The following is a 27,048-nucleotide window of genomic DNA, read 5'->3' as shown; positions in this document are numbered from 1 at the left end:
CAAAATCAGACATTTTGGAGTCACATACACATTTTTAAATATGCCTTCAAGTGAAATCGCACTTTTTGGAGTGCATAACATGTTCTAAAATATGCTTATGAGTAAAATCGGACCTTTTGAGGTCACTTGCATATTTTAAAGTGTATCTCACCTTTTAGATGATTAGGCATAAAAACTTGACTTTTCATGCCATAGCATCAAAAAGGTCCACTTATTGTGAACTTTTGATGTAATGACATGAAAAGTTTCCTCCAAAGTGAATTTTATATGCAATGGCATGTAAAGAGTCCACTTTTCATAGTTTTTACATACAATTGCATATAAAAAGTCCACTTTTGAAGCCCTTTAAGTCATGTAATTCACTTAAAATTATAAAAATGTCACCAAATGGGTCAAAAACAATATTAATTTATCATATTATTAAATATAATACATAAACATCATTTTAATGTGACATTTAAATAAGTATTTGATTTTTAAAACCAAAAATTTAAAATGAAACTATATAGTTATATAGTTACTTTAAGTGAAAAATTAAAAAGTAACTCAACTTAAAATTATAATAGAAAGTGCACTATAGTCACTTTAAGTTATAAATTTAAAGTAAAAATAACTTTAAAACATAACAAAAAGTGAATATAATGTTATATTTTTCAAAAAATGAATGTCAAATTGAAAATATAACATCATATTTTTAATTTGTGCTATTGCACCTAAAATGTCCACTTTTGAGGCACTAAAACGGGCATAACTCTTGACTGACAACTCCAATTGACCTCTAGGTTAGACCAAATTGAAGGGAAAATCAAAAGGCATGACATGAGTAAAACCAAAGGACTAAAAACAAGCAAACGCAAACTCAAAAGCAAATAACAGACTGTGAAGGCTTCAAAAATCAAACAAAGGCTTGACAAAAAGCAAAACGAAAAGGACTTGACGAAGGGCTTTAGTAAAACAATTTGATATACGAATTGAAATGGATCAATTGATCAACATTAAGCAATTGAATATCAAATTCAAGCTGAGAGAAATACGAAACTAGCTTGAAAAAGTTTCATGTTGTTACCAACATTTTGTGGTGACAAAATGCAGGACAACACATCTCCTCATCCAGAAATAAATATATCAGCCCCTGCCTCTGGTACGGCTAACAAATCCTCTCAAACAAGCTCCATTGTTACTTCCGGAACAGTTGTCATCGTCATCGGTGACAAATGTCACTTTGTCCCCCCTACGGCTGCGGCCTCCGAAATGGGTAGTGCTTTTATAACATGTTGAATCGCAATTGTAGGATGTCATCACCACTGGCAGTCTGAATTGGCCAAACCTTGGAATGTCATGTGTACCCACTGGAACCAAGTGTGCCATCACCGAGTGTAGGTCGTGGAAATCTAAATGGTGTCACTATAATCACTTCCACCTCCTCATCCTCTTCTTCATCCTTCCCATCGGTCTCACTCTCGTCTGAAGAAGTCTCCCGGCAACCACTATCCATATCTCCTCCATCCGATCTCAGTCATTTCTATCCGATTGTGGTCTTACTCCCAAGTGTGTCGAGGTGCCTCCACTGCATGATATGGGGTTCGCCTAACGTGAGTGGTCTCGGCTTGGCCTCCAGCACGTTGTAGGGAATCATCCACGTCGTTGCCTCCAAGAATAGCCCAATTGCATAGTGTGGCATGTAAAACGTCTTATGTTGTAGTGTCATAAATTAGTATAGCCTTTCCGCCGACAATGCAACCAAATCGTACACTCTTCCATGTAGAATCTCGTTCATCATCGCTACCTATAGGAATGAAATGTCTGAAGCACGACCGGATCCTATGAGGCAACTCTTCACTACATCCATCAGACAACACAAGTGCCCTTCCTGAACGTTGGACTTCCTTAGTCCTCTACCCTTCGACGTGTCTATGCGGGCTTCTTTCTTTGTCAAATCCCCACATAACAACTATATCAGTTGTGTCTTTAGCTCTCGACTCAACTTTTTCAATTTGTTGTCGATTTTCCTTCCCCCTTGTGCATGATCAGGTATTCTGAAAACCTGTGTGAAGTCTGCCAATCTAAATGATATTACCAGGTTGCATCCAAGATAGGCGAACAAATTGGTTCGAGAGAACCTGTCATACGTCTCTCACATTGTGCACAAAAACCCTTCATAGTCTCGAATGCAGAATACAGGCATCTGTATTGCCCATTCAACCTGTGCATTCCGAATGTTGGCCTTTACCGGATGGTTATCAGGTGTCTCCTGCCACCACTTCCTGCATTCTGCTCCATTCAACTTCAAATGAGACGTTCTGTGTTGTGAGATTATCAGTTCCAGCCGGTTGTATTGTTTGCTTCCCTTTCTTTTTGGTTGCTCCTACACTTGTGCCTCCTGCAACGCGTACTCCGGACGACAAAGTTTTCACGTTTCTATTCATGGTTGCAATCGTTGTTGTATCTTCCTCCAAGTTTTTTTCCAAGTCCTCTTATAGGCTTAATGCATAACTGTGACCTCTTTTTTCTTTTTGTTTGTAAAAGACAAAACACAGTTAGGTCAGTTGCTGAAATATGTCGTACAATCATTTCCGTACTGCTCCTATTAACTAGTTCTAGTTGTATGGCCTTCTTAATTGCAATCGTAGTACCTATCCCTGCCATATGGTAAACTTACACAATATATTATGTATGTTTGAACGGCACATGCCTTGGTCGTACATCTTAGCAACTTATCACAATGTGCCAGTTGTACGTTGTATAGTGATGATGGACTCCACCTTTTACACGTGCCTTCCATATGGTGTACGATGATGATAGCCTTCACCTTTTATGCGTGTCATACGGACAATGTAGCTGTATGTTCCCTTGCTTTACTTTTCTGCTTGTACAATGTTTTAATTAATGCTTTGAGGGTCGTACGGTCTCTACTTCCTTACGATGTATTGCTCCCTGTCTGACCGTACGGTCTCTACTTCCTTACGATGTATTGCTCCCTGTCTGACCGTACGGTCTCTACTTCCTTACGATGTATTGCTCCCTGTCTGACCGTACGGAAAGCCCTTGTGTGGCCATACGTTAGCCTACCTTCTACACCAACCGTACGATGTGTCTTCTTCGATCCTTTAACCGTACAACAGTTTCTTTTCCATGCTCCACGGTACAATAGACTTCTCCCAATGTTTTACCTAGTGCCTCGACCGTACAGTGAGTTAAGTCTATGGCCTTCTTCCTACGACGTACGGTAGGTGGTATGCTACATTCTTTGCGGTTTTTACCCAAGTCATTCGATATGTCTCCCTAAGAAAGAAGCCCATACTGTGTAGGGTGATAATGACTTTATCCTCTATCCTGTTTGTGGTGGTCGTACGGCACCCTTCTGACTCTTACTTCTAATCGATGGTCATGAAGTATGTTATTTCTTCCTTTTATCAATGCATCTATTCCCAGGCCATATGGTGTCTTGTATCTTGCTCCTTTGTATCGTACAGTGTATTCTTTATACCCGTACAATGCCCTTCTCATTAATTAAGACCGTACAGTGTCATCTTGTTCCTAATTAGTGGTTGTACGGCATTTCCTCTTTTATATTTACTTATTTGTCTATGGTCATACTACAAAAAAATTTATGTGCTTTACTTATACCTTATTTACACTTATTTATTTTACATATATACATTATTTATTATTTTTATTCCCTCTCTGGGCTGTTTGTCCGCAGAGGCATGTCATTTCTCTCATAATATATTTTCAACTTCGAACGATTCACTACGTCTAGCACTTCCTTCCCGTCAAGCGTCCATAATTTTATTGCTCCGTTATCTCCAACTTTGTGGATCTTGTATGGCTCGACCCACTTTACTTTAAATTTCCCCGGCTTGATCTCATTGCGCCCATTGTGCTTCAATACTAGTTGTCCCGTTTGAAACTTGTTCAACTTCAAGTGCTTGTCATGCCATACCTTACAACTATTCTGTATAAACTTTATGGCCCATTGTGCCTGCAGTCGTTGTTTGTCAAGTTTATTTAAATTATGCAATCTTTCCCTTGGAATTTTCATATCTCCTTGTTTGTTTTCAAATGCGATCCTCAAACTTGGTACCATGAATTCCGTCGAAACCACGGCATCCTGCCCATACATCAATTAAAACGGAGTGTGTCCCATGGTTACCTTGTATTAAGTACAGTACGCCCATAACGCTGATGGTAGCCTTTCTTCCCAATCTTCTCCTTCGACTAAACAAGATTTATAAATCACCTCGACTAAGATCTTATTTGTAGCTTCTGCTTGTCTGTTGGCTCTCAAATAGTACAGGCTCGATAGGGAATGTTATATCTTGAACTCTGTGGTTAGTAGGCTGATGACATGATTCACAAAGTGTCCCCCACAGTCACTTGTCAACTATAGTGAGATTCCGTACCTAGTGATAATTTGTTCGTAAATAAATTTCATTGTGCTTACCGCAAAGTTGTCTGGTAAGGCCCGCGCTTCTACCCACTTGGTAAGGTACTCTGTCACTACCACGATGTACTTGCATCTTTTGCTTTTACTTACCTTGAGGAGTCCGACAAAGTCCAACCCCCATCTTTCAAATAACTCTTACGCGTGTGAAGGATTCAAAGGCATGAAGTCCCTCTTCAATGGTTTTCCAGCTCTCTGACATGTATCGCACGAACAACCCACTCCCTAGCGTCATTGTGTACAATTGGCCAACATAACCCTGCCAAAAGTATCTTCTGCACAGTTGTATCCAACCCCGTGTGTCCTCCTGCAGGTCCTTCATGTGCTTCCTTCAACACCTTTGGGATTTCCTCTTCTAGAACGCACCGTTTTAAAATCTAGTTGGGTCCCATCTTATACAGTAACCCATTGATCAACTGAAATGTTTGACTCCTTAGCACCAGTTTTCTTCTCTCATTTGGCAACATTTCCCTAGGGAACTGTCTCATCAAAAGATATTCTTCGATACGCGTGTACCATGATGGTAATATGGCAATCTAAAATAATTGTATGTTAGGAAAATCATCGTTGACCCCCTCCAATGGCTCTCCTGATTTTATCCTTGATAAGTGATCTGCGCTTACATGACTCTTTCCTGACCGTACCACAATCTTGAATGTAAACTCTTGCAACAGTAATAGTCATCTGCTTATCCTTCCCTAAATAATCGGCTTGTTTACGGGATACAACAGTGCTTGATGGTCTACATAAAATACAAATGGCATCGCCAGTAGATAATATCAAAATTTTTGTACTGCGTGAACCATTCCGAGTGCCTCTCGCTCTGCTGTACCATAATTTTTCTTGCTTTAGATAACAGTCTACTTGCAAAGTATACTGGATGATCTAGTCCGTGATCACCTGTCTGCATCAATGTTGCTCCAATTGCATAGTTCGATGCATCAACATGAACATGAAACTCTTTATCCCAGTTCAAATAAGCTAGGCTAGGCATTGTAGCTAGTCTGGTTTTCAGTCCTTCGAAGGCTTCATTCTGCTCTGTATCCCATTTGTATGGTTCTCTTTTGCAGGTTAGTTTGTCCAGTAGGTAGGATAGTTTCGCAAAGCCCTTAATGAACCTTCGATAATATGCAATATGTCCAAGGAACGATTTTATCTTTGTCACATCCGTCAACGATGGCATTTCCAAAATTACCCGAACTTTGTCAGGCTCTGTCTTTAATCATGCTTTGCATACTATGTGCCCTAATAACTTCCCTTGCAGTACCATGGATCTGCACTTCTTCAAGTTCAATGCCAATCTCACTCGTCTGCATCTTTTCATGCATTCTCTGAGTGCAGTTATATGCTTGTCCTCTACTCTAAAAATTGACCAATCATCTAAAAATGTCTTGAAATTCCCAACTGACATCTTATCAAATATTCTCTGAAATGTTGCAGAGCATTACACAGTCCAAACAGCATCCTGTTGTAGGCATATACTCCATCTTCAACGATGAATGCTATTTTAAGCCTATCTTCTTCGGCAATGGATATTTGGTTGTATCCAGAGAATCAATCCATAAATGAATAGATTTCGTGCCGCACAACTTCTTCCAAAATGCTATCGGTGAATGGTATCGGGAATGGATCTTTGATTGTTACTGCATTTTGGCATCAAAAGTCCATGCATATTCTTATCTCAGTGGTGTCCTTCAAAGATACCACAATCGATGATACCCACTCACTCGTCTACACCCTAAAAATAATTCATGCTTCCAGCATTCGACCGATCTCATCAGTGACCCATGCGGCATAATTTTTGTTCATCCGGTATAGCCGCTTCCATACGGGTACTACACCTTCGATCAATGGTATCCGGTGGACACAACTCCGACAGTACCCCTTTCAGGTCCTTATACGTCCACACGAATACTTCCTTATATTCCATGAATATTTTGAGTGTTTTGCCTTTAGGACTGGATTCCAGTCATCTCCCACAAATATATTTTTCGGATTGCCTTCATCTCCTCAGTTCATTGTTTTTACTGTAGGCTCTTCGTACTTAATTGGTTTGTCTTCACTAAACTTATGCGTAGGCATTTCATCAATATGTGCTTCTCCCTCCTTCACTTCTCTATACTCCTTCGAGAATTCATTCTCTTCTTTTCCATCTTCGACCCCTAACATGTTACAACTCGAAAAGAGCTCGTAGTCCTCCATTTGCCAATGGAGTAAGTCGTTCACAGAGTCCAAGTCATCATCGTTAGACCCTCCTTCCAATCTCAATATCCCCTCTTTATCAGGTTCAATTCTTTTCTTCCCCTTGTCTTCCCCTCCGCCTTCGCCTTCAGAATCTGACGACACTACTTCCTCACCTACCATCTGTGTGTGTAAGTCAATTACAAATCTCCGACCTCCGCCTTCCATAGACAGGGTATTCCATTTCTAATCATGTTTCACCTTTGCTTGTACCAGCTAGCCCTGTCCGAGGATGGCGTTATACCCTTTTCTTTTTAACAGAATGACCATGAAATCCAATAAGAATGGTTGTGTTCCGATGGTTACAGGTTGTACCGTCAGGGTCCCTAAAGGCTTGATCTCATGTTGATCGACAATGAGTAGTTGAAATATAAGTGGCCACAACGTAGGTTGTCCCAACTTCTTCTATACATCTTTTGGTAATACATTCACTCTTGACCCTCCATCAACGATTGTGTTTGTGAGTACGATTCCTAGGATATCCATCTCTACTACTGTAGGATGTCTTCCCGTTGTGAGTGCCAGTAGCATTGGGTCTATTACAGTCATTTTGCTGTCATCCTTTCCTATCTCTTTCGTTACTTTCGGAAGTGGTGTCATGTTCAATATCATCGTTCGTCATTGTAAGGTCATTCAATTTCTTCATAGGAACTTCCATTTGCATTACCTGTCATATAATATTTTGTTTTGCCAAGTTGCTCTTCGAGATGTCAGCAATGTCTTTTGTTTGTGATTTCTCGGCTTACATTTGTTTTTCCAATTCCACTCGTGCTTGTTGCAACCTTTTCTTTTCCTCTTCTGCCTCTAGATACGTTGCCTTCTTTGCTTGCCCACGAGTGATGGCTAATGTCTCCTCACATGTCTCAATGCTTAACAGGTTCACCCCTTGCTTAGGGCATTTTGAATCCTCATGGTCTCCCACACCATCTACAAAATAGTTGTGTTGTTTCCTTCGTGGTACAATCTCTGGCGAAGTGCCTCCAAAGGTTGCATGCACAGCTTTGTATTATTGGTCGTCCACTCGAGTCATACTGTATCCGACTTCAACCCCCATTACTATTATTATTATTGTTACCACCTCGTCCGCACCGGTTATTGTTATTACGAGGTAATTGGTAAATACTTGCTTATTAATAACAGAGACCGAAAGGTCAATTTATACAAAAGAATGAGACGATGTTTCCTTAGGAAATGATCGTAAAGAATAGAAACATTCTATTCCAGAGAAAGCAAAAAACGAAAGCAAACTAAAGCTAAAGATATTTACAAGATAACCATTAACTAATAATAGACGTCTTATCTATTATTGTAATACCCTCCCTTAATGGTTAATCTATCTAACACACCAAGCTGTCCTCTGAATTTGACAAACTTATCAGGACCAAGAGGCTTGGTGAGAATGTCTGCAGTCTGATCTGAGGTAGGAACATACTGCAGATCTATAGTCCCGTCTTCAACCAGCTGTCGTATGTAATGACAATGAACATCCACATGCTTGGTTCGTTCATGGAAGACTGGATTCCGTGCTAACTTGATAACACCTTCGTTATCAACAAACAGAGTAGTCGGTCCTGCTGTTGACATCTGCATATCCCCAAGCATCCGACGAAGCCAGACAGCTTCACATCCTGCCTTAACAGTCCCTCTGTATTCAGCCTCTGTAGAAGAGAGAGAAACTGCCTGCTGCTTCTTACTGGTCCATGTGACTGCACAGGATCCCAAACTAAACACATATCCAGATGTTGACTTTTTATCATCAACAGAGCCTGCCCAATCTGAATCTGTGAACCCACTGAGTTTAGGATTAGAACTCCGAGAATACAGAAGTCCATAATCAGAAGTGCCCTTCACATAACGAAGCACACGCTTTGCTGCCATCCAATGATCAGCCTTAGGAGCTGTCATAAAGCGTGAAATATAGCTGACTACGAAGCTGATATCAGGCCTAGTAGCAGATAGGTAGATGAGGCTGCCTACTAGTTGCCTATACGTAGTATCATCAACGGAAGGAGAATCAGACTTGGCTGATAACTTGAGACCTTTCTCCATAGGTGTAGATGCAGGTTTGCAATCCTGCATTCGGAATTTGTCTAACAAGGCTCTGGCATATTTGGACTAAGAGATAAATATACCAGAAGACTGTTGCCAAACTTCAACACCTAAGCAATAATGCATGAGCCCAAGGTCAGTCATATCAAAAGACTGGCATAAGTGTTGTTTGATTCCCTGAATCAAAGATGCCGAACTGCCAGTGATGATCAGATCATCCACATAGATAACCAGAAGGATGATGTCACTGTCAGTAGTCTTGATGTACAGATTTGAGTCTGAAGAACTCCTCTTGAAGCCTTGATCACTGAGGTACATATCAATCTTGATGTACCATGCCCAAGGGGCCTGCTTCAAACCATAGAGAGCTTTTACCAATCTGAGAACCTGATAGTCTTTACCAGCAACCTTGAAACCAGGAGGCTGCGTCATGTAGACCTCTTCATGGAGATCACCATTCAGGAAAGCACTCTTTACGTCCATCTAATGGACCTTCCAGCCAAACTGTGCTGCCATGGCTAGGACTAATCTGATGGTGCTCATCTTTGCAGTAGGAGCAAAGGTCTCCTCATAATCAATGCCCTGACGCTGAGAAAAGCCCTTTGCCACTAAACGAGCTTTGTACTTATCCAAAGTACCATCTGATTTGTATTTGATTTTGTAGACCCATTTGCAGCTAATGGGTTTCTTCCCTGGGGGAAGATCAGAAAGGACCCAAGTGTTGTTCTTCAGTAGGCTCTGGTGTTCAGATTGCATGGCCTGTTCCCACTCTGGAATTCCTTTAGCCTCGGAATATGTTTGAGGTTCAAACACACTGTGAATGTTGGCCATAAGAGCAAAGTTAACAGAATCTATAGTTTTGCTCTTTTTTCGGGTAGTTCTCCCATCAATGAGCTCATCATCATGAAGATCAGCAAGTGTCTTAGCCCACCACTTAGGCCGGAGAGGAGAATGACCAACAGTAGTACTAGGAGATGCTTGATCAGCAGGATCCTGATCAGAAGAATCTGGATCAAACTCAGGTGAAGTATCTTCAAAACGAGGTGATCCTGCAGGAGAAGCCGGAGGTGGCTGTACAGGTATCACTGGCAGGACTGGAGCTGTAGGAGCTACTGGAGCCCTCCCATCAGGTGGACCTAATGGAAGCCGAACTCCCAAATCATGAACTTGCATAGGCTGGACTGCTGGATCAGGAACAGGAGAAACAGGCATGAATGGTCCTCGCTGCTCATCAAAGACTACATCGCGGCTGTATATGAGACGAGATGTCTCAACATCAATAAGGCGTGAAGACTGCTATATCCAGCAAGCATCAGTTTCTGACTCTTGGCATCCAACTTGGTGCGTGAAGCATCAGGGATCCAAACAAAAGCAAGAGAGCCAAAAACCTTCAGGTGACTGATTCTGGGCTTGCGACCTGACCAGGCCTCTTCCGGAGTTTTACCTTTGACCGCCACTGTGGGTGACCGGTTCAACAGATAGATTGCAGTGTTAACTGCTTCTGCCCAAAAACGCTTCGGAACATGTCTGTGTTCGAGCATGGAACGAGCCATCTCGGTGATTGTCCTGTTCCGACGTTCAACTACACTGTTCTGTTGTGGCGTGTGGGGTGTGGTGAACTGGCGTTGGATGCCATGTGTATCCAAGAAGCTGGAGAAAACATTAGAACAAAATTCCCCCCCATTGTCTAATCTAAGAGTAATAATAGATTTCCCAGACTCTTTTTCAACTAAGGGTTTAAACTTCTGAAATACAATAAATGCATAGGATTTCTTTTTAAGTAAATACACCCACATTTTTCTACTGAAATCATCTACAAACAACAGAAAATACTTGTACCCAAGAACAGAAGGAGTGGCCATAGGGCCGCAGATATCAGCATGAACAAGCTGAAGTACTTGAGAAGCTCGCCAAGAATCGCCACTGGGGAAAGGTGTGCGATGTTGCTTCCCAGCCTGACATGCGTCACAAACTCCAAGGTGTTGGGTTTGAATCTCTGGCAAACCAAGAACAAGCTCATCCGGAGCAAGTTGTGAGAGATAATGCACATTTAAGTGCCCATATCGCTGATGCCAAAGTGTGCTGATGGAAGATCGCCGAGCAGCCATAGCTAAGTCCTGAGAATCACCAGAATCAGTAAGTCTGAAAAGATCATGATCCTCAAGACCAACTGCAATAGTAGACTTAGTTGCCCGATCAGTGATGGTGCACTGATGTGAACTGAAGGTGACTGCCAAGTGTGGAGAATGTCGCAACAATTGATTGACCAAGAGTAGATTTAGTTCCATCCCTGGAACATAGTACACATCAAGGAATATGAGCTTCCTCCCAACAGACTGAATTTGAATGTTGCCTTTACCAACAACCGTGTACTCTTCTCCACCACCAAAGATAACAGAATCTGAATAAGGCTGATAGTCAGTAAACCAGTCTCTGCGGTGAGTGAAATGTCGAGAGGCACCTGAATCAATGTACCAGGCAGATGACTGTACATGATCTGTGGGTCTTTTAGCCATGAAGGCATAAAAGGCAGATTCCACCTGCTCAGTGTGCTCTGCACTGTTCGCTTTGGGTTGCGAACCTGATTGCTTTGACTGGGCAGCTAAGCGTTTTCGACATGCAACCTTCATGTGACCATACTTGTGGCAATAGTTGCATTGAATGTTCTTTTTGGTACCATCGGATGCTGGAGCAGAAGACTTCTGCTGAGATGGTTGCTGAAACTTGCCCTTATCCTTCTGAAAGGATTTCGCAGCAAAGGCTTGCTCAGTGGAGGTGGAACTGGAGCTGCTACCGAACTGTTGTTTCCACCGATCTTGCTGAAGTAGCAGGGTGCAGAGATCAGTGAACTTTAGATTAACACCAGTAGATGTGATGTTGAGAGTCTCGATAAAATGCTCGTAGGAATTTGGTAAACTCCGAAGAGTGATTACCACAATATCCTCTTCCTCCATCTTGCGACCGATGGCAAGTAACTGATCACGGATTTCCTAAATCCGATTCAGGTGTGCTTGGAGCGAGGTGCGTTCATCCATGACAATAGAAAACAAAGTGTTTTTCAGAAATAAGGCTCTGCTCTTGTCGGAAGTCTCATGAAGACCTTTTAGATGTGTCCAGATTTCGGCCGCTATCTTGCCGGATGGAATCTGAGAAAGCTGGTCATCAGCTATGGAGAGTTTGAGAAGCATTACTGCCTCTCGATTATTCAGATCCCATGTATCTTGATCAGGACCCGGAGAAGTCGGACGCTGCGTAACACCCAGAACAAGTTGATCAGTGTTTCGATATTCGAAGATTGCAATGATGCGTTGCTTCCAGGTTCCATAATTGTGACCATTGAATTTGGAATTATGCTCGAGCAGAATATTTGTCAGAGATGCCATGGCACGTTTTTCAATGAAAAACTGTGAAAATCTATGAAGGCACGTTCTTCGAGGCAAAAATACGGAAGACCCAGAAGAATCAGAGAATGACCCAAAAGAGAGCTCGAAAAACCCAGAAGGAATCTACTGTCATTTTCTGAATCCGCTGGCTCAAAAATCGAGGCACCCAGAAAAAACGGACGACCCAGTTGAGCTCTCGAAAAACCCACCAAGAATCTGCAAACAAAAAAAAATTTCGACCCCAAAAATTAGGGTTTCGAAAAAAAACGGCCCTAGCTGAAAAAAGCTTGAAAAAACTTCAGATTTCTTGATGAAAAATGGTCGAATCTGCTTCCCAGAGCACGATGACAGACTGAGACGGCTAAGAGCATGAAGATTTGATATAGAAACATGCAGATTTTCACCCCAAAAACACGAGTCTCCAAAAAATGGCCACGATTTCCATGCGATTTGCAGACCCGTAATTCAAGAATTTCTCCAAGCAGAAAAACCCTAGGTGGGTTTTGGAGAAATTAGCTGAAATAATTTTGGAAAAATTTAAACAAATAATTTCAAGAAGAAATTATAAATTTTTGCGAAAAAATTTTAAGTATTTAGCTCTGATACCATATTACGAGGTAATTGGTAAATACTTGCTTATTAATAACAGAGACCGAAAGGTCAATTTATACAAAAGAATGAGACGATGTTTCCTTAGGAAACGATCGTAAAGAATAGAAACATTCTATTCCAGAGAAAGCAAAAAACGAAAGCAAACTAAAGCTAAAGATATTTACAAGATAATCATTAACTAATAATAGACGTCTTATCTATTATTGTAATAATTGTTACAATATCCTCTTGAGGTTGTGTCGTTGTTCATGTCCGTCCCTGTTCTTGAGGTGGACACTTCCTGCATCAGTAACACTTGCTCATGTCCCTTCATTTTCATATTGAACGGGCATTCCTTAGTGGAATGTCCCGCAATTTGGCAGCTGTCGCAAAACTGTTCTTTCAGGCAGGAGCCCTTTGTGTGGCCCTCCTTACAGTCCCTACACCACAATTCATCTTTCACTGAGTCAGGATTCTTTTTCAGATTTTTGAACTCCATCATCTGTAACATATCCTTTTGCAATGCTCGAACCTTCTTACTCGACTCTTCGTCACTATTGCTGCTTTCGAAAAATGAATCACCTGAGTCTAACAATTTGTTTTTCTTCTTCTTGCTCTTTTTTTGCTCGCTCTCCAAATCCATCACCAGATTATATGCATCTATATACAACGTTGGAGGTACAATTTTCATCTTTTTCTTCACTGTTGGTCGTAGCGCTTCAACAAACCATCTATTCTTTAATCCATCAGCTGGTTGGCTTTCTATTTTCCCCACTAGCTCCTTCAGCCTTCTTGCATCTACCTAGATTCTTTTGTTCTTCCCCTATTTCGTACTGTATATTTCCGCTACTATTTCGTTATCATCCGTTAGTAGTAGGAACTCTGCTATGAATTCCTTCCTGACTTTTGTCCATGTAGTTAATTTTTGCGGATCAGCATCCGAAAACCAATCAATCGATACACCTCATAGGGTCACCGAAAATTGTCGAACCCGGTCATCCTAGTCCATTACACCGTTCGCCGTCCAGATTGTTTCGCAGTGTCTGATTGGATCAACCGTCCCATCGTCATTTAACTTCGTCAATTTTTCCTTCGGTCCTGCCATTGCTACTTTCTTCTAAGTCAGTGGTACTTGCTTTGTAGCCGCATTGTTCTGAGCACCCGCGTTGTTCTAAGCAACAGCACTGCTCTGGACAACCGCCCTACTTTGGACAACTGCGTTACTCGGTGTGAAAAGATCTTCCTCAATCGAGGTTGGTCAATTCTCTACCTGTATCCATTCGTCGAGTGTATCAGGAACGAAGAGTTCACTCCACGCTCGTGCTCCTTCGGCACTTCAAGCCATGCGAGTTACTTCCCTTCCGTTCAGATTCTCTACCCTCGGTGTCTACAAGTTAAGGAATTCCTCCCTTGTCTCTTCGACCAAATTCAATCATTGTCGAGTTTCTTCGAGCAATTCCTCAACACTCCTCGGTCTGCTAGGTGAATGCACTCCCTCCGTCTATGCTCCTTCACCCCCTCAGTGTCCGTCAGTAAGTTGCTGAAACTTTTATCTGCCCTCCGCCTATTGTGCTAAAATCAATACTTCCTGTGCTGTGTGTATCCCATCCTTATCTTTTATCTTATTACTATCTTTATTAAGCAGATTCGGCATTAATCTTCATAACACCTCCTTTATACCATGTTCGACTAGCAATGATGCCAAATGTTTACCGTACAGGGTAAAAGGATACTTATCACATTCAGTAGATTAAGATGTAATACAGAACATAGACTTTATTCATATACGCAATATGCACTCCAAGCACAACACTTACAATGATAATGATTATGATCCCTCAATAGTCCCTACGGACGATGTACATATACTTTCCTAAAGGGGTGACTCAACCGTCATGCGTCCTTTCAGATACAATTCTACCTATTGGCTACAATATAGAATTTACCGACAACATACCTCTTGAAGTTACCTTTCTTTCCTTTCCCTTTAGAGGTATGGCCAGCAAGGACATGATAATGATTATAATCCCTCAATAGTCCCTACGGACGATATACATATACTTTCCTAAAGGGGTGACTCAACCGTCAAGCACCCTTTTAGATACAATTCTACCCGTCAGCTACAATATAGAATTTACCGACAACATACCTCTTGAAGTTACCTTTCTTTCCTTTCCCTTTAGAGGTATGGCCAGTGAGGACATGATCTTCATGATGAGATTTTTGTCCATTACCTCTAGCCTCTAATATGCATTCCTCCTTAATGCAATCAGCTCTCAACAGATCAAAATTGGGTAGTTCAGCTCTTCCACTAATTCCTTGAATGAAGGATTCCCAAGAGCGAAGGAGCCGTTCATGGCCAACATAACAAGATCTTTATACTCAATGGAATCTCCATTAGCATTGAGTTGATCCTTTAATTCTGAAATCTTCATGAAGAAATAAACAATTGAATGTCCTATAGCCATTTTAATATGAAGCAATTGACCACTCAAGCTAAAGCTCTGCTCGTGTTGTTGAATTTGTACAAACTTTGAAGAGATTCAAACATCTTCTTAGCTAAACTCAAGTTGGATTTGACAAGTACCAAATGATCCTTAACAGAATCAATTAAAAAAGTCCTTGCCTTGATATTGTTCTCTCTCCATTGCAATTTCTTAGTTGCATTAGAAGGCTCAATTACATCAAACTTCACCATTTAAGAAGATCATTCTCTTCGAGCACAATTAGGACCCTGAATTTCCATGAAGTGAAATTGGATGCGCCATCCAATTTCTCTTCAACTTTCACTCCATTCAGCATTGTAGAAAGATGAAACAAGCAAACTAAAAGTAGAGCAAAGAGTAATTCGAAACTTTAAAATTTTGGTTATGGATCATTTCTTTAGACTCGCTCAGATACCATGTTAAATGTGAACTAGAATATATAAATGCAACGAACTGAAATTCAAAACACTAAAGAACAGGACACACAAAACTTATCCTGGGAAAACCCTCCACTTGAGGGTGAAAAAACCAACCCACAAAAATATTGATCCTTTATTGAGTTCTCAAAAGCAAATGCAATGATCTCTCGCTTATGATTGAAGACACTAACCATCCAATCAATAAGCCTTATTCACCTTGTTCACAGATTAAACACTTTGGCTATACATGATAGAATAACAACAGCTATGAGTATCTCATCAATACTTCTCATACTGAAAAGTCTTACAAATTTTATTTGTGTATATATATATAAAACAATGAAGCTCTAAACAACAACTATCAGCCAAAGAGTCATCCACGATAATACTGATTACACACAAATCAAATCTGTCGTGATATGCTTTTTGTTTTCCATAAGCTCATTTCACGAAACTTCATGATAACTGACGAGACTCCCGCAGAATGCCAAGAGATGACGGTTACAAGCACGATGAGGAATCTTGAGTAAATTTCCAGTAATATGCTTCCTTGAACCATCAGCAAGACATAAACGGTGCCAAGTCATTCATTCACAATACCAAGTCATTACACACACAGTGCCATGATGTTCTATCTCAGCGGTGAAGGAGTATACAACACAAGAATAATATTAGAAGGACAATTGATCATAATCAAACAATTTTGCAATTTGCAATTGAAACAGAAAACACATCTACCTTCCTATATATTAGCAAGAATTTAATGCCCTCATTCAAAAGCAACTAGATCCAGGGAAACTTTCAATTTCCTATAGGTATGTGTGGAGCCCTCCAAGGCATGAAATCATGTACAAACCCCAATGGATGTTGATGCAACATGTAAGGGAATGTATAGATTGATGTCTCAAAGCTGAGTTGCCAAAGAACCAATCTGTCCTAGTGAGGTGCAAAGGATTTTTCAAATTGTTGGATAAGTTAAGAGGTCGGAATTCGGTCCTAATGAAATGCACAAGATTGGATCCAAAATACCTTGTGATGAAGGTAAGCATAGGTGGGGGTTAATGGAACCAATTTGAGTTGAACTTACACCTTGATAGATCACAGATAGACAACTTGTAGTCATACAAGTGGAGAATTCATCAAGTGCGGAGAGGCAATCAAGTATGCTAGAGGATGAAGGCTTCAATTTAAATCATATTTGATGACATGTCACAAGATTAGCATGTGTATTGAGGTGATTGGGCCCACCAATACTATAAGAGGCCAAGTTGTGTTTATTGTTGGATAGTAAGTATAAGATTTTCGAGATTGAATTAAGAGTTATAATGTTGCAAGAGTGTGTGTCTATTGTGGGCATGAGAAGACAAAGAACCTAAGTTGTGCAAGGTTGGGGAGGTAAGCAAACCAATTTTGATGCACTATTAGGTTGTGTTTAAAGATTTCAATTTTGCACGAAGTTCGAGAGGCCTAATTTTGAATTGGGGCCTTCCTTGTTTAAGTGTTGAGTGTTCCTTGGGGAAAGTTGTACCCCATTGTAGGGCTAGTTTGAGCACTATTAATAGTGTTCAACTTAAACTCAAAATGCCATTTAGGTAAGCTACATGTTTGTTGAGTTTGTTCTAGTTTCATTTATGTTGTTGTCACACTATTCAATAGAGTTGCATATTCCCTAATGTCATGTGCCCTTGTTTATGGTCAGTACAAACCCATTTTATTCTTCTATAGGTTAATCATAAAAGATAAAGGCAAATAATTAAATTAATATTTATGAATGTCCAAAGTTCCAAACATTGTCAATATCATTAAGGACATTCAAATATTAGATTAAATATTTGTGAACACGTAATGGGGAGTTGGATTTTGTGTCATAAAGGGAAATTTGGAACTTTCCCACCAAGAGTGGGAAATTGAAATATTTCTAATGATTTTCCCACCAAAAGCAAGAGTAGAGTGGGAAATGCAATTTGAAAAAAAAAAGTGGAATGGAAATTTGTAATATATTTATGAACACTTGCACAAATGGCAAGGGGAAAGTAGTCTACATAACTTGCCTTGCATGCATTCACACCTTGAATTTCTACTAAAGGAGGTTGCCAGACAAAACTAGCATTGAAGCTCGATAACAAATATAGGAGTTGTGTAGTGCATTGGGACATGGTTCATTTCCAAAATTAATTGCATGGTGGTATTTTCCTTCGCCCTTCTTGAATTCAACCTCAATATCACTTGTGGCCTAACAAAACCTAAAGAAGAAAAAGAGGCTCACCGGCTCTTATATGTTGGTCCTTCGATGCCACTGGCATATCATAAGTCCAACATGTCATTCTATGCAAATGTTCCCTTAGGTCTCAGTGTTTCCTTTAGGTTTTATCAAACTAAAATGCTAAGCACCAACAATTACTGACAACAATAATTGTCATACCCAATTTTTCAAAACCAGTTGTAACTGAAAGTTAGGCGCCAATGGTTGCCATTGTGGCAGTGTCGATGCAAGAAAGAAAACCTCTAGCATTCATAAGCAAGGTACCTGAAGTAGAAATTTGGTTAAATCTACATATGAAAAAGAAATATTAGCCATTCTTCTTGCAGTGAATCTTTGGCAGCTATATCTTTTGGGGGCATGATTCAACATTAAGATAGACAATCATAAGCCTTAAACTATTTTCTGAAACAATGAGTTTCTCTGCCAAAATAACATAAACAAATCACCAAATCATTAGGCTAAGATTATGAGATTACTTTGAAAAATAGGAGAATGTGGTGGCAAAAGCCCTATATTGGAAATTAGAAGAGCAGGCAACATTATGTGCTTTATCCTATGGACTCCAAATCAGTTGCAGGAGACCAAACAAGAGTGGAAGCAAGATACATAGGTACAAAAGACTATTCATCAGCTACCAACTGATCCCACATCTAGATCTGAATAGACTTTGGATGGCAATACTTGTGATACAAAGCATGAATTGAGTTTTCTAGGAATTCTACTCTGCGGAACAAATTGTTTCGAAATTTGTTTCAGAGTGTGATACATATCGACATGACAAAAAAAACATCACTGTCGATTCTGAGAGCAGTAGGGACAAACATTTCCATGGATTTTGTTAAGGCACTAACTAAGTCAAGTCACAAATCATTCATTCTTTGTCATGATTGATTGTCTCTCTAACAATGCCATCCTTGTAAAGCCTCTATTATTGCACTAATTTTACTTGACTATATCTTCCACCTCCATGGTATGCCCACTTCTATTGTTTGTAACTATGACCCCACCTTCAGAAGTAAATTTAGGCAAAAAATATTCAAGCTGCAAGGGATGTAAATTACAACATGATATACAACCCACAAGCTGATGATCAAACAAAGATAGTAAATGAATGATATGAGACTTATTTATATTGCTTTGCTTCAGAACAACAAACTAACTCAGCTAAATGGCTACCCCTTTGTTTGTGACTATGACCCCACCTTCACAAGTAAATTTAGGCAAAAAATATTCAAGCTGCAAGGGATGTAAATTACAACATGACATACCACCCACAAGCTGATGATCAAACAAAGATGGTAAATGAATGATATGAGACTTATTTATATTGCTTTGCTTCAAAACAACAAACTAAAACTTATTTATATTGCTTTGCTTCAGAACAACAAACTAAGTCAGCTAAATGTCTACCCCTTGTAAAATGGGGGAACAACACCTCTAATCATTTTTTGACCAAGATTGCATCATATGAAGTTGTGCATGGCTAACTCAACTATCTCCCACATCCTACCAGACAGTTCCAAAGCGAAGTAATCAATTCAACTCTCAGCCACCAACAATATCTCCTCCAAACTCTCAAGGACAACGTGGCCCTACCTTAGAACCATACGAGACAGCTGAGAAATCAGCACCACTCAAAGCATACTTCATTCATCAAAGGGGAATTAGTTCTTCTAAGCCTTTAAACCACCCTGACAATCACAATAAAACAATACTTGCCACCAACATTCTGTGAAGCTTTCCAAAATACTAGAGCAGATTGGTGAAGTCACCTACAAGTGAGATGCCCCCTTGTCCCCTATGATGCATCATGTTTTCTATGTAACCCATTGAAGGTGGTCTTTGGACATCACGCTTTCATTGAATTCCCAGTCCTCAAATTGGAAAACAAACATTCTATTGTCCTCAAGCCTCAAGCTATTCTAAGCAACCATTTGTATCAACTATACAGTAGCACCATCATCAATATTTTGGTCCGGTGGCAAGATTTGTGACCAAAAGATGCAACTTGGTAACTTCTCCACCAGCTAAAACAACAATTTCCAAAGTTCAAGCCTTATGGACAAGGCTTTCCCAAAGTAAGGACATGTTGAGACCATTGCATCCTAACATATATTATTGTTATGATTAATGTAAAATCATAGTTTAGTTATTTAGTTAATAGTGCATTGTGTGGATTTATCCTGCGTGCATCACATAAAGTTGTCACAGTGTAATAAATTCATAATAAATATGTGGATTTGTCACAAATGGGTTGTACTCACAAATCACATCTTGTGATGCTTATATGTTGGTGTTGTAATGAAGCGATCATCTTTGAATTATGATGCAGGAGCATCCTAGGGTAGTCAACAATCATGTATGCAAGGCCTTTGGACTCGGATTTGTGGAGTTATGGCTCGCACGGTTGGGGTTGTGTTTGAGGCATATTGGGCAACCTTGTCCTAAGTGCGCAGGATGATTGGAGTAATCGTCTTGGCATTAGAGCCATTTTGGTGGTTGTTGTTCGCATGTTCCTATTTTACTGGCAGACATTGGAGATTGTATTTGCAAGCTTCGATCCGAGGGAGTTGGTGTGTGGGAGTTGGCGTGTGCACTCTTGGATTTGGATCGTTGGATGGCACGTGGACCTATGTGTAAGTGTGTGTATTCTTATGCGGTCTTTTGGGTTAGTCATGCATTGTAAACTTGGGGCTTGTCCTGAGTATTTAATTATTTCTTGTATTTAATGTTTGTGGCCAAGCCGACTTGTAGCTTGAGGGTGTATTTAATGAGAGTGTTTATTTAATCTCTATTATGCTAGGCAACTTGTAGCTTGGTTTAGTATAAGTAGGGGGTCTTGTCTTGTGTTGAGACAAGAGGGGATCATTATTCATTCAGCATTGAGTAGCTGAGAGGAGCAAAGTTTGTTAGTAGAGCTAGTAGCTGCGGCTTAAGAAACAAGAAGGATGCTTGGTGGCTTGCGTGCACAAGTTTAGATTTTTCTTGGGGTTTTCTATTAGATTGTGGATCTGGGCTAGCTAGAGATTGAATCTTGCGAGGTTTTGCAGAACTATTGTTGTAATTGCATTGTATTTGGCCGTAACTCAAAAGGTATTACAGCTGGGCATGTTGAATGAAAATCTTATGATTCTAGTATGAGAATTGGCATTGTTCTGGATCTAAATACCTATGTTATTGTTTATAATATATATCCCATTGTGTGGTTAATTGTTGGGGGCTAGGACATCTCCTTTGGGGATTCTCCTGCCTTGCACTGCGCTAAATTATATTTTGTATTGAAATTTGGTGGTTTGCTCTTAAGGCAGTCAATACTTGTTCCAGATTCATAAATTTAAGAACACAACTTTCCAAGCATTGTCGTATTTTTCACATGTTGCTCCTGTTTGATAATATTTTTCAAGTTCCTACTAGATTGGGACCTCACATATCTTGATCATTCTAAATCTAGCAAACTCAGAGAATATTAACATACGGGTTTACAGTTCAAGCCATAACATGAGTAGAGCATATATTAGCAATGTTATCTTTAACAGCCCAAGACCTGTGATTTGAAGCCCAACATGACCTGCAGAATGCTAAACATTATAGCACACTATATGTCATTTTTAAAGATAAAGGATATTATAAAAGTGTACAAGTAAAACAGAATGCAAAAACGTTAGAAATTTGGAAGCAACACCTATCACCAAAAGAACTAGCCATAAATGCTCCCAAAGGCAAATTTATTTTGAGGGGAGGAAGGAGGATGTGATTTATTGTCAAGCAATGTAATCACTGCACTGCCAGATGCCTGATGGAAAGGTTTGTGTGGATCTTTAATATAGTCTATAATGATTTACTAGCCACGATTCATCCATTACACCTTGATTATGTAATAATTATGTAATTCTATGACTTTTTAAACTTATTTTCAGGTTTGGACATACCTTGAGTTTTGTACTTCTCATAGAGATGTGATAGCTCTGTGTAATTGGAATTAGTTAAACCGCTGCACAATACAGACAGACCACAGAAAATTTCAAGTAGTTTAGGCAGGCTGCAACCATTTCTAATGCCTAAGTTCAAGACAAAAGCCACTTTCAATAGGTACAAGAGAATAAACTGAATCCTTAATCTAGTCTTTAAGTATTGCATTGCATTCAAATGTGGTTAAACTCGGTGGAAACTGTAATTTCAAGTAGTTTAAGCAGGCTGCAACCATTTCTAATGCCTGAGTTCAAGACAAAAAGCCACTTTCAACAGGTACAAGAGAACAAATTGAATCCTTAATCTAATCTTTAAGTGTTGCATTGCATTCAAATGTGGTTAAGGTTGGTGGAAACTAACTCCAACTGAAATGCTCTGAAATCCCAGGAGCACAAAAATTACGCCATAAAATTGATATACCAGAAACACTTGATTGAATTTACCCAAATGACCTTTTTGTGGTACCAAATTTCCAACAAAAGTTCAATTATCTTAATTATTGATCCAAAGTTTGGCCAATAAATAACTAAGAAATTTATTATGTTAAAGACTTTAAGCTCCATTGTCAATGTATTCTTAAACTAAACAAAGGGGTCCAGATAACAAATAGGCTTATTTTCTTGGAGACTTCAAGTATCACCAGTAAATAGATTGTTGAAGAAAGCAATTGAACATTGAAGAAAAATTCAAATTTTATTTCAATCTTCTACTACCAAAAAATCATTGAAGAAAACAACCATGCTAGCAAATAAGTTAATTTTGTAAAAAGCTTAGAACATACGCAGTCCATAAATCTTTTTAAGAAAATGACATCAGTGGGATCTAACCTTAAAAAACTTGATCAAAGAAAAAAGAAAATCTGGTAAATTCTATGAATTTAAAGGATTATCTATATCAATGTTTCAGGCCATTCTTTGTGAAACGCCATCAGCGCTCATTATAAGGAAGACAACGCGAAATTATTTGCTTGCTCAAGGACTTCTAATTCGTAATCTGTGTCATTCTTCATGTTGATTGCTGATGGGTTACATGAAGTGACCTGAAACGTCATTTTCTTTCGGGAAGCTTGCTTCACTGGGGTCCCATGGGCACTTGCTTCCTTAAAAATAGAGCAGGTACAGCTGAGATTTTTTAGGAATATTTAAAGGGAAGTGGTCCCATGAATTTTATATTGAATCCTCTTTAAAAAAATCTGCTCCTAAAATAAAGGAATCTAGTTGTCTCATAAATTTAAAAAATAAAGAGATTATTTCATTTTGGTGGGAACATGAAGAGCTTTTTGACAAAAAGCAAAATCCTTCCCTAAACTCGTGGGGCTATTTCCAGCCCCACCCCATTTTCACCCCCTTAAATTAAGAGGGCTAAAAAGTTGAGATTCCTATTTTATAAGAAAAGATTCTCAATAAACCTTTAGCCCTCCTTAAAAAGTTATCATGGGGTCACCCACTCCACAAAAATAGAGCACAAGCCCCTCCCATGGGACCCCTGCCTAATAACTAGTACAGATTGCAGAAGTTTTAACTCTCTAAACAGTGATTCTTCAAACTAGGCCAACAGACAAGAAGTGGCCCCCAAGTGACTTACGGGACAAGTATATGATAAAATTACATCAAACAAACGCTTATTTTGATTTGCTATCAGATATGAAGGCAATTGAATTTCTGGTAGATTACCATCTAGAAGCAACGTTAACAGCCAAGAGAACCTTTCCCTTGTACTTGCTCAGAGCAACCTCGCTCCCATCAATATCCTGCAGTCGAATTCCCCACATACCATGTTATTTATGTTCTGTAAAATCAATTAAAATATCTCAAAACAACACAACTGTGTTTATAATAATTGAGGTTAAATCAGATGGTAAAGTGTCAGGCTCTCATCCCTTGGTCACTTAGACCGCTTGGTGTTGGGAATTCATTCATTCATATGGATCCTAATGTTCAAGCTGTAGACGAATGTATGGAGTTCTGATAAGCTGAATTCCTTATATGGAATTGAGAGCTTTGAAGCTTTCCCCCAAGGTTCCAAAACCCCAGCAAGCAAGGGCTGAACCCGGCTTGAATGTGGTGAATATTAGACAAGGCCCATTCTAGGACTGGGTCCGTAGAGGCCCAATTACCAAAATAAAAAACCAAAAATCCTAAATGCTCAAATCAGGTTAAACACCACATCCAAATGAAAATATCTTCATTATCTACTAAATCAGCAAAGGGTTGGGAACTACCACTATAATCGTCTATTTTGAAGAGGATCAACAGACGCCAGGTAGCGCAAAGCAGACTTCCCACCAACAATTTTACAATGTTGAAATGAAATTACTAAAACCATCACAGCAAAAGAATTTCCAATTGCAGAAAAAAGGAAATGGATTGGAACAACCTTGACGGTAAAGTCGTGGATAGTTTTCTCTGTCACTGCTGCCGCAAACGCAATGCCTGGAAATCTAATGCTTTTCAGACCGAATGCCGACGCTTTAGACGATTTAAGGGGAAATGTGTGGCTGAACAACTGCAATTTTGGCAGAGCATTCACAATTTGTGGCAAGTGACGCGCCCTAACCGAGAAATCATATGCAGCGAGAGGTACTCCTTTCACGAAATTCGAATCACTGTTCCGAGAAAATAAAGTTGATAAATTGCAGACCGGTGATGCTCCGAAAAGGGATGCCATGACGGAAAATGTTGCTGCAGAGTCCTAGCCGATGCGCAAAAGCTGTACTATTATTTCATATGTCTAATATGATGCCACATCTTAAGATTGACGTGGATATGTAATCTTCTGGAATATATCATTATGAAAACCAGGCAAATTGGGTTGGGATATTTGCCAGGTGGTTCAATGGATTTTATAGCGGAATTGACCATAGGAAGTCAGTATTTTGACCGTAGCAGGTCAAGTGTTTTTTTTCCCCAAAATACTAGTTAGGAGAAGGAATTTAGTTATGGCTTATGTTTACTTAAAGTTTATGTTCTAATTAAAAATAATTAGAAAATATCAAATGGGGAAATAGTGCTTTATTAATATATCTAATAGTTGTAAAAGTAGTTGGTAACAAGATTAATACTTAAGATTGGTATTAATAGTATTTGATTAGTAAGATATTTTTATATGAATATAGGAAAGGCACTTTGAAATGATTATTTTGGGATCATAATTTGAAATGTTCGTCTTTTAACTATTGCATATATCACAAATTTCATTGTGTTTGTCTATAATAATAAAAATAGAACAATAACTTTAAGCAATTAGATCACATAAAGAGACAACCAAAAAAAATCGTTAAAAACTTATATACTACCTAGGAGCTTATGATTTGTGAAGTTAATTATAATGCCTATTAGCTATAGAAAAAAATTAACAAAGAATTTCAAAATTTTGAAAACAGAGTATAGAGTAAGCAAGAGTTGATTGTAGCTACAATCCCTACCTTATGTAAAAATAAGAGAGTTGCAAAGGTTGAAAGTATGATCAAGGCCAATGGCAAGGATCTAATATGAAGTATCAACATAAAGCTAACAATAAAATATCATGGCTCATTGTGTCTAGCTTTGTTTTTCTACTATAAATTGTTAGAATAAGAGACAATCTCAAGTTTGTACTAATGGGAGTTTGTTGGCCGGTTGAAGATGTTCTTGCTAAAGTTGTCCTTTTGTTACAAGTGCAAGGAAAATGTGTTTGCCTTATTATAAAGAATTTTACATGAAATAAATAATATGGAGAAAGGGATATTGGGGAAAGAAAGTTTAGGTTTGAAAATTTGAGTTTACTCTAATTTGACATGGTGCAATATCCATAAAAGAAATGATCATTAATTTAAAAAAAATTTAAATATATGTTATAGTTAAGGATGAACATAAACTCTAGATCTATGTAGTTACAAATGGTGTTAATATTATACTCCCACTATCAAATTGCAAAACAAAAGTATAAGCCATTGAACTAGATAAAGAGAAAATAGGAGGTCAAGAGAAAGAGAGAAAGGGGAAGAGATGGGAGGTTGAGAGAACATAGTAAAGAGATTAAAAAAAAGGGGAAGTAAGAGAGGAGAGAGGAGAGAATGACAGAGGCGAAGAGGTACAAAGATAAAGAAGTGGACAAAGACAAAATGAGATGAAAAAATAGTGACAGGTAGAGAGAGGAGAGAGAGAGAGAGAGCACACACTTGCATGTATGAGATAAGGGGCGAAAGAGAGGGAGAATGAATAAAGCAATGATGAGAGCAGGGGTGAATAGAGAACAAAGCAACAAAGAGAGAAAATAGTATTATATAAAATTCAATGAAATAGAAAAGAACAAAGAAGAGTTTTTTAATTATTATCACGTTCCTCTGCCAACAAGAATAGAAATAGAGTTGCATGTTCGGGAGCATGAGCAACTTGTGGCATGGGTAATGAGCGAGCTTTTTGAGGAAGCTCTAATTACATATTTGGATGCGTTACTGGAATGGGTGCATCCAGGATGGGCATTTGATTTTAGTGAAGACTATGAAAATGAGGAAGAAGGTGTTGAAAAAGGGATTTTTCCCTTTGTAAACTAGCCGCATGGGCAGATAGATAAAGAAGCTTACACAAATGAGCGTCACCATGCATGGAATGCACTCAAATGTGCAATCTTGGCCCATGAGGAACAAAAGAAGGTGGCCACCGTTCCACAAAGTTTCCCTAAAAGAAAACGATTAGCAAGGAATGTCTGTCGTGCATGAAGAGTAGAAGGATGATGTTAAATTTTGAAAGGGCAAAGACACCTAGGGTTTTCATGGACGACATTGGATGTAGACAACAGACCGTTGCGAGTTGAAAGCAATAGCAATATGATGTTTTTGGCGAGGAGGAGGCCTGAAGGTAGGAAGCTTTTGCAACATAGGTCGTTTTGGTTCTGAAATGACAATTTTGAAGATGAAGAGGTTACTACAGAACAAGGATGTCATAGCAGAAATAATCAATGATTATGTGTTTTGGGAGCTTCGAGGATTATTCGAACAATGACCTAGGAGAGGTCCTTTTTAGAAAGGCATGATGGCTTTCAAGAAAATCAGCCTAGCAGAGGCTTTTTGTATTTAGAATGTATAGGTGATATATCTTTTTGTAAAGGATGGTCCCTTAGAAAGTATTAAGGACCTTATAATCATGATGTAATTATTATTATCATATTAATAAAATAAAACCTATTACCGATCAAAAAAAAAGAATAGAAATAGAGTTGAAAG

The 27,048-nt window shown here is 39.2% G+C and overlaps 1 protein-coding gene across 1 annotated transcript in view; it reads right to left on the bottom strand.

Annotated features, from left to right (window-relative positions):
• LOC149567059 (putative phospholipid hydroperoxide glutathione peroxidase) overlaps window positions 1–24,601 on the bottom strand; it is a 64,220-nt gene extending 39,619 nt beyond the window's left edge. Inside the window, exons 1-3 of the mRNA XM_089820280.1 lie at window positions 24,222–24,601; window positions 23,519–23,595; window positions 21,806–21,867 (exon numbers count right to left, since the gene is read on the bottom strand). Of these exons, the coding sequence (XP_089676406.1) occupies window positions 21,806–21,867; window positions 23,519–23,595; window positions 24,222–24,512 (430 nt within the window). The 5' untranslated portion in view covers window positions 24,513–24,601. The remainder of the gene's footprint in view (window positions 1–21,805; window positions 21,868–23,518; window positions 23,596–24,221) is intronic.
• Between the last annotated feature and the right edge of the window lie 2,447 nt (window positions 24,602–27,048).

The sequence above is a fragment of the Cupressus sempervirens genome, chromosome 3, assembly GCF_028749045.1.
Source record: "Cupressus sempervirens isolate cs-2001-9-10 chromosome 3, ASM2874904v1, whole genome shotgun sequence".
Classification (NCBI taxonomy): domain Eukaryota; kingdom Viridiplantae; phylum Streptophyta; class Pinopsida; order Cupressales; family Cupressaceae; genus Cupressus; species Cupressus sempervirens.
Note: the sequence above shows the minus strand (reverse complement) of the source record. Positions and strands in the feature narration are given on the sequence as shown.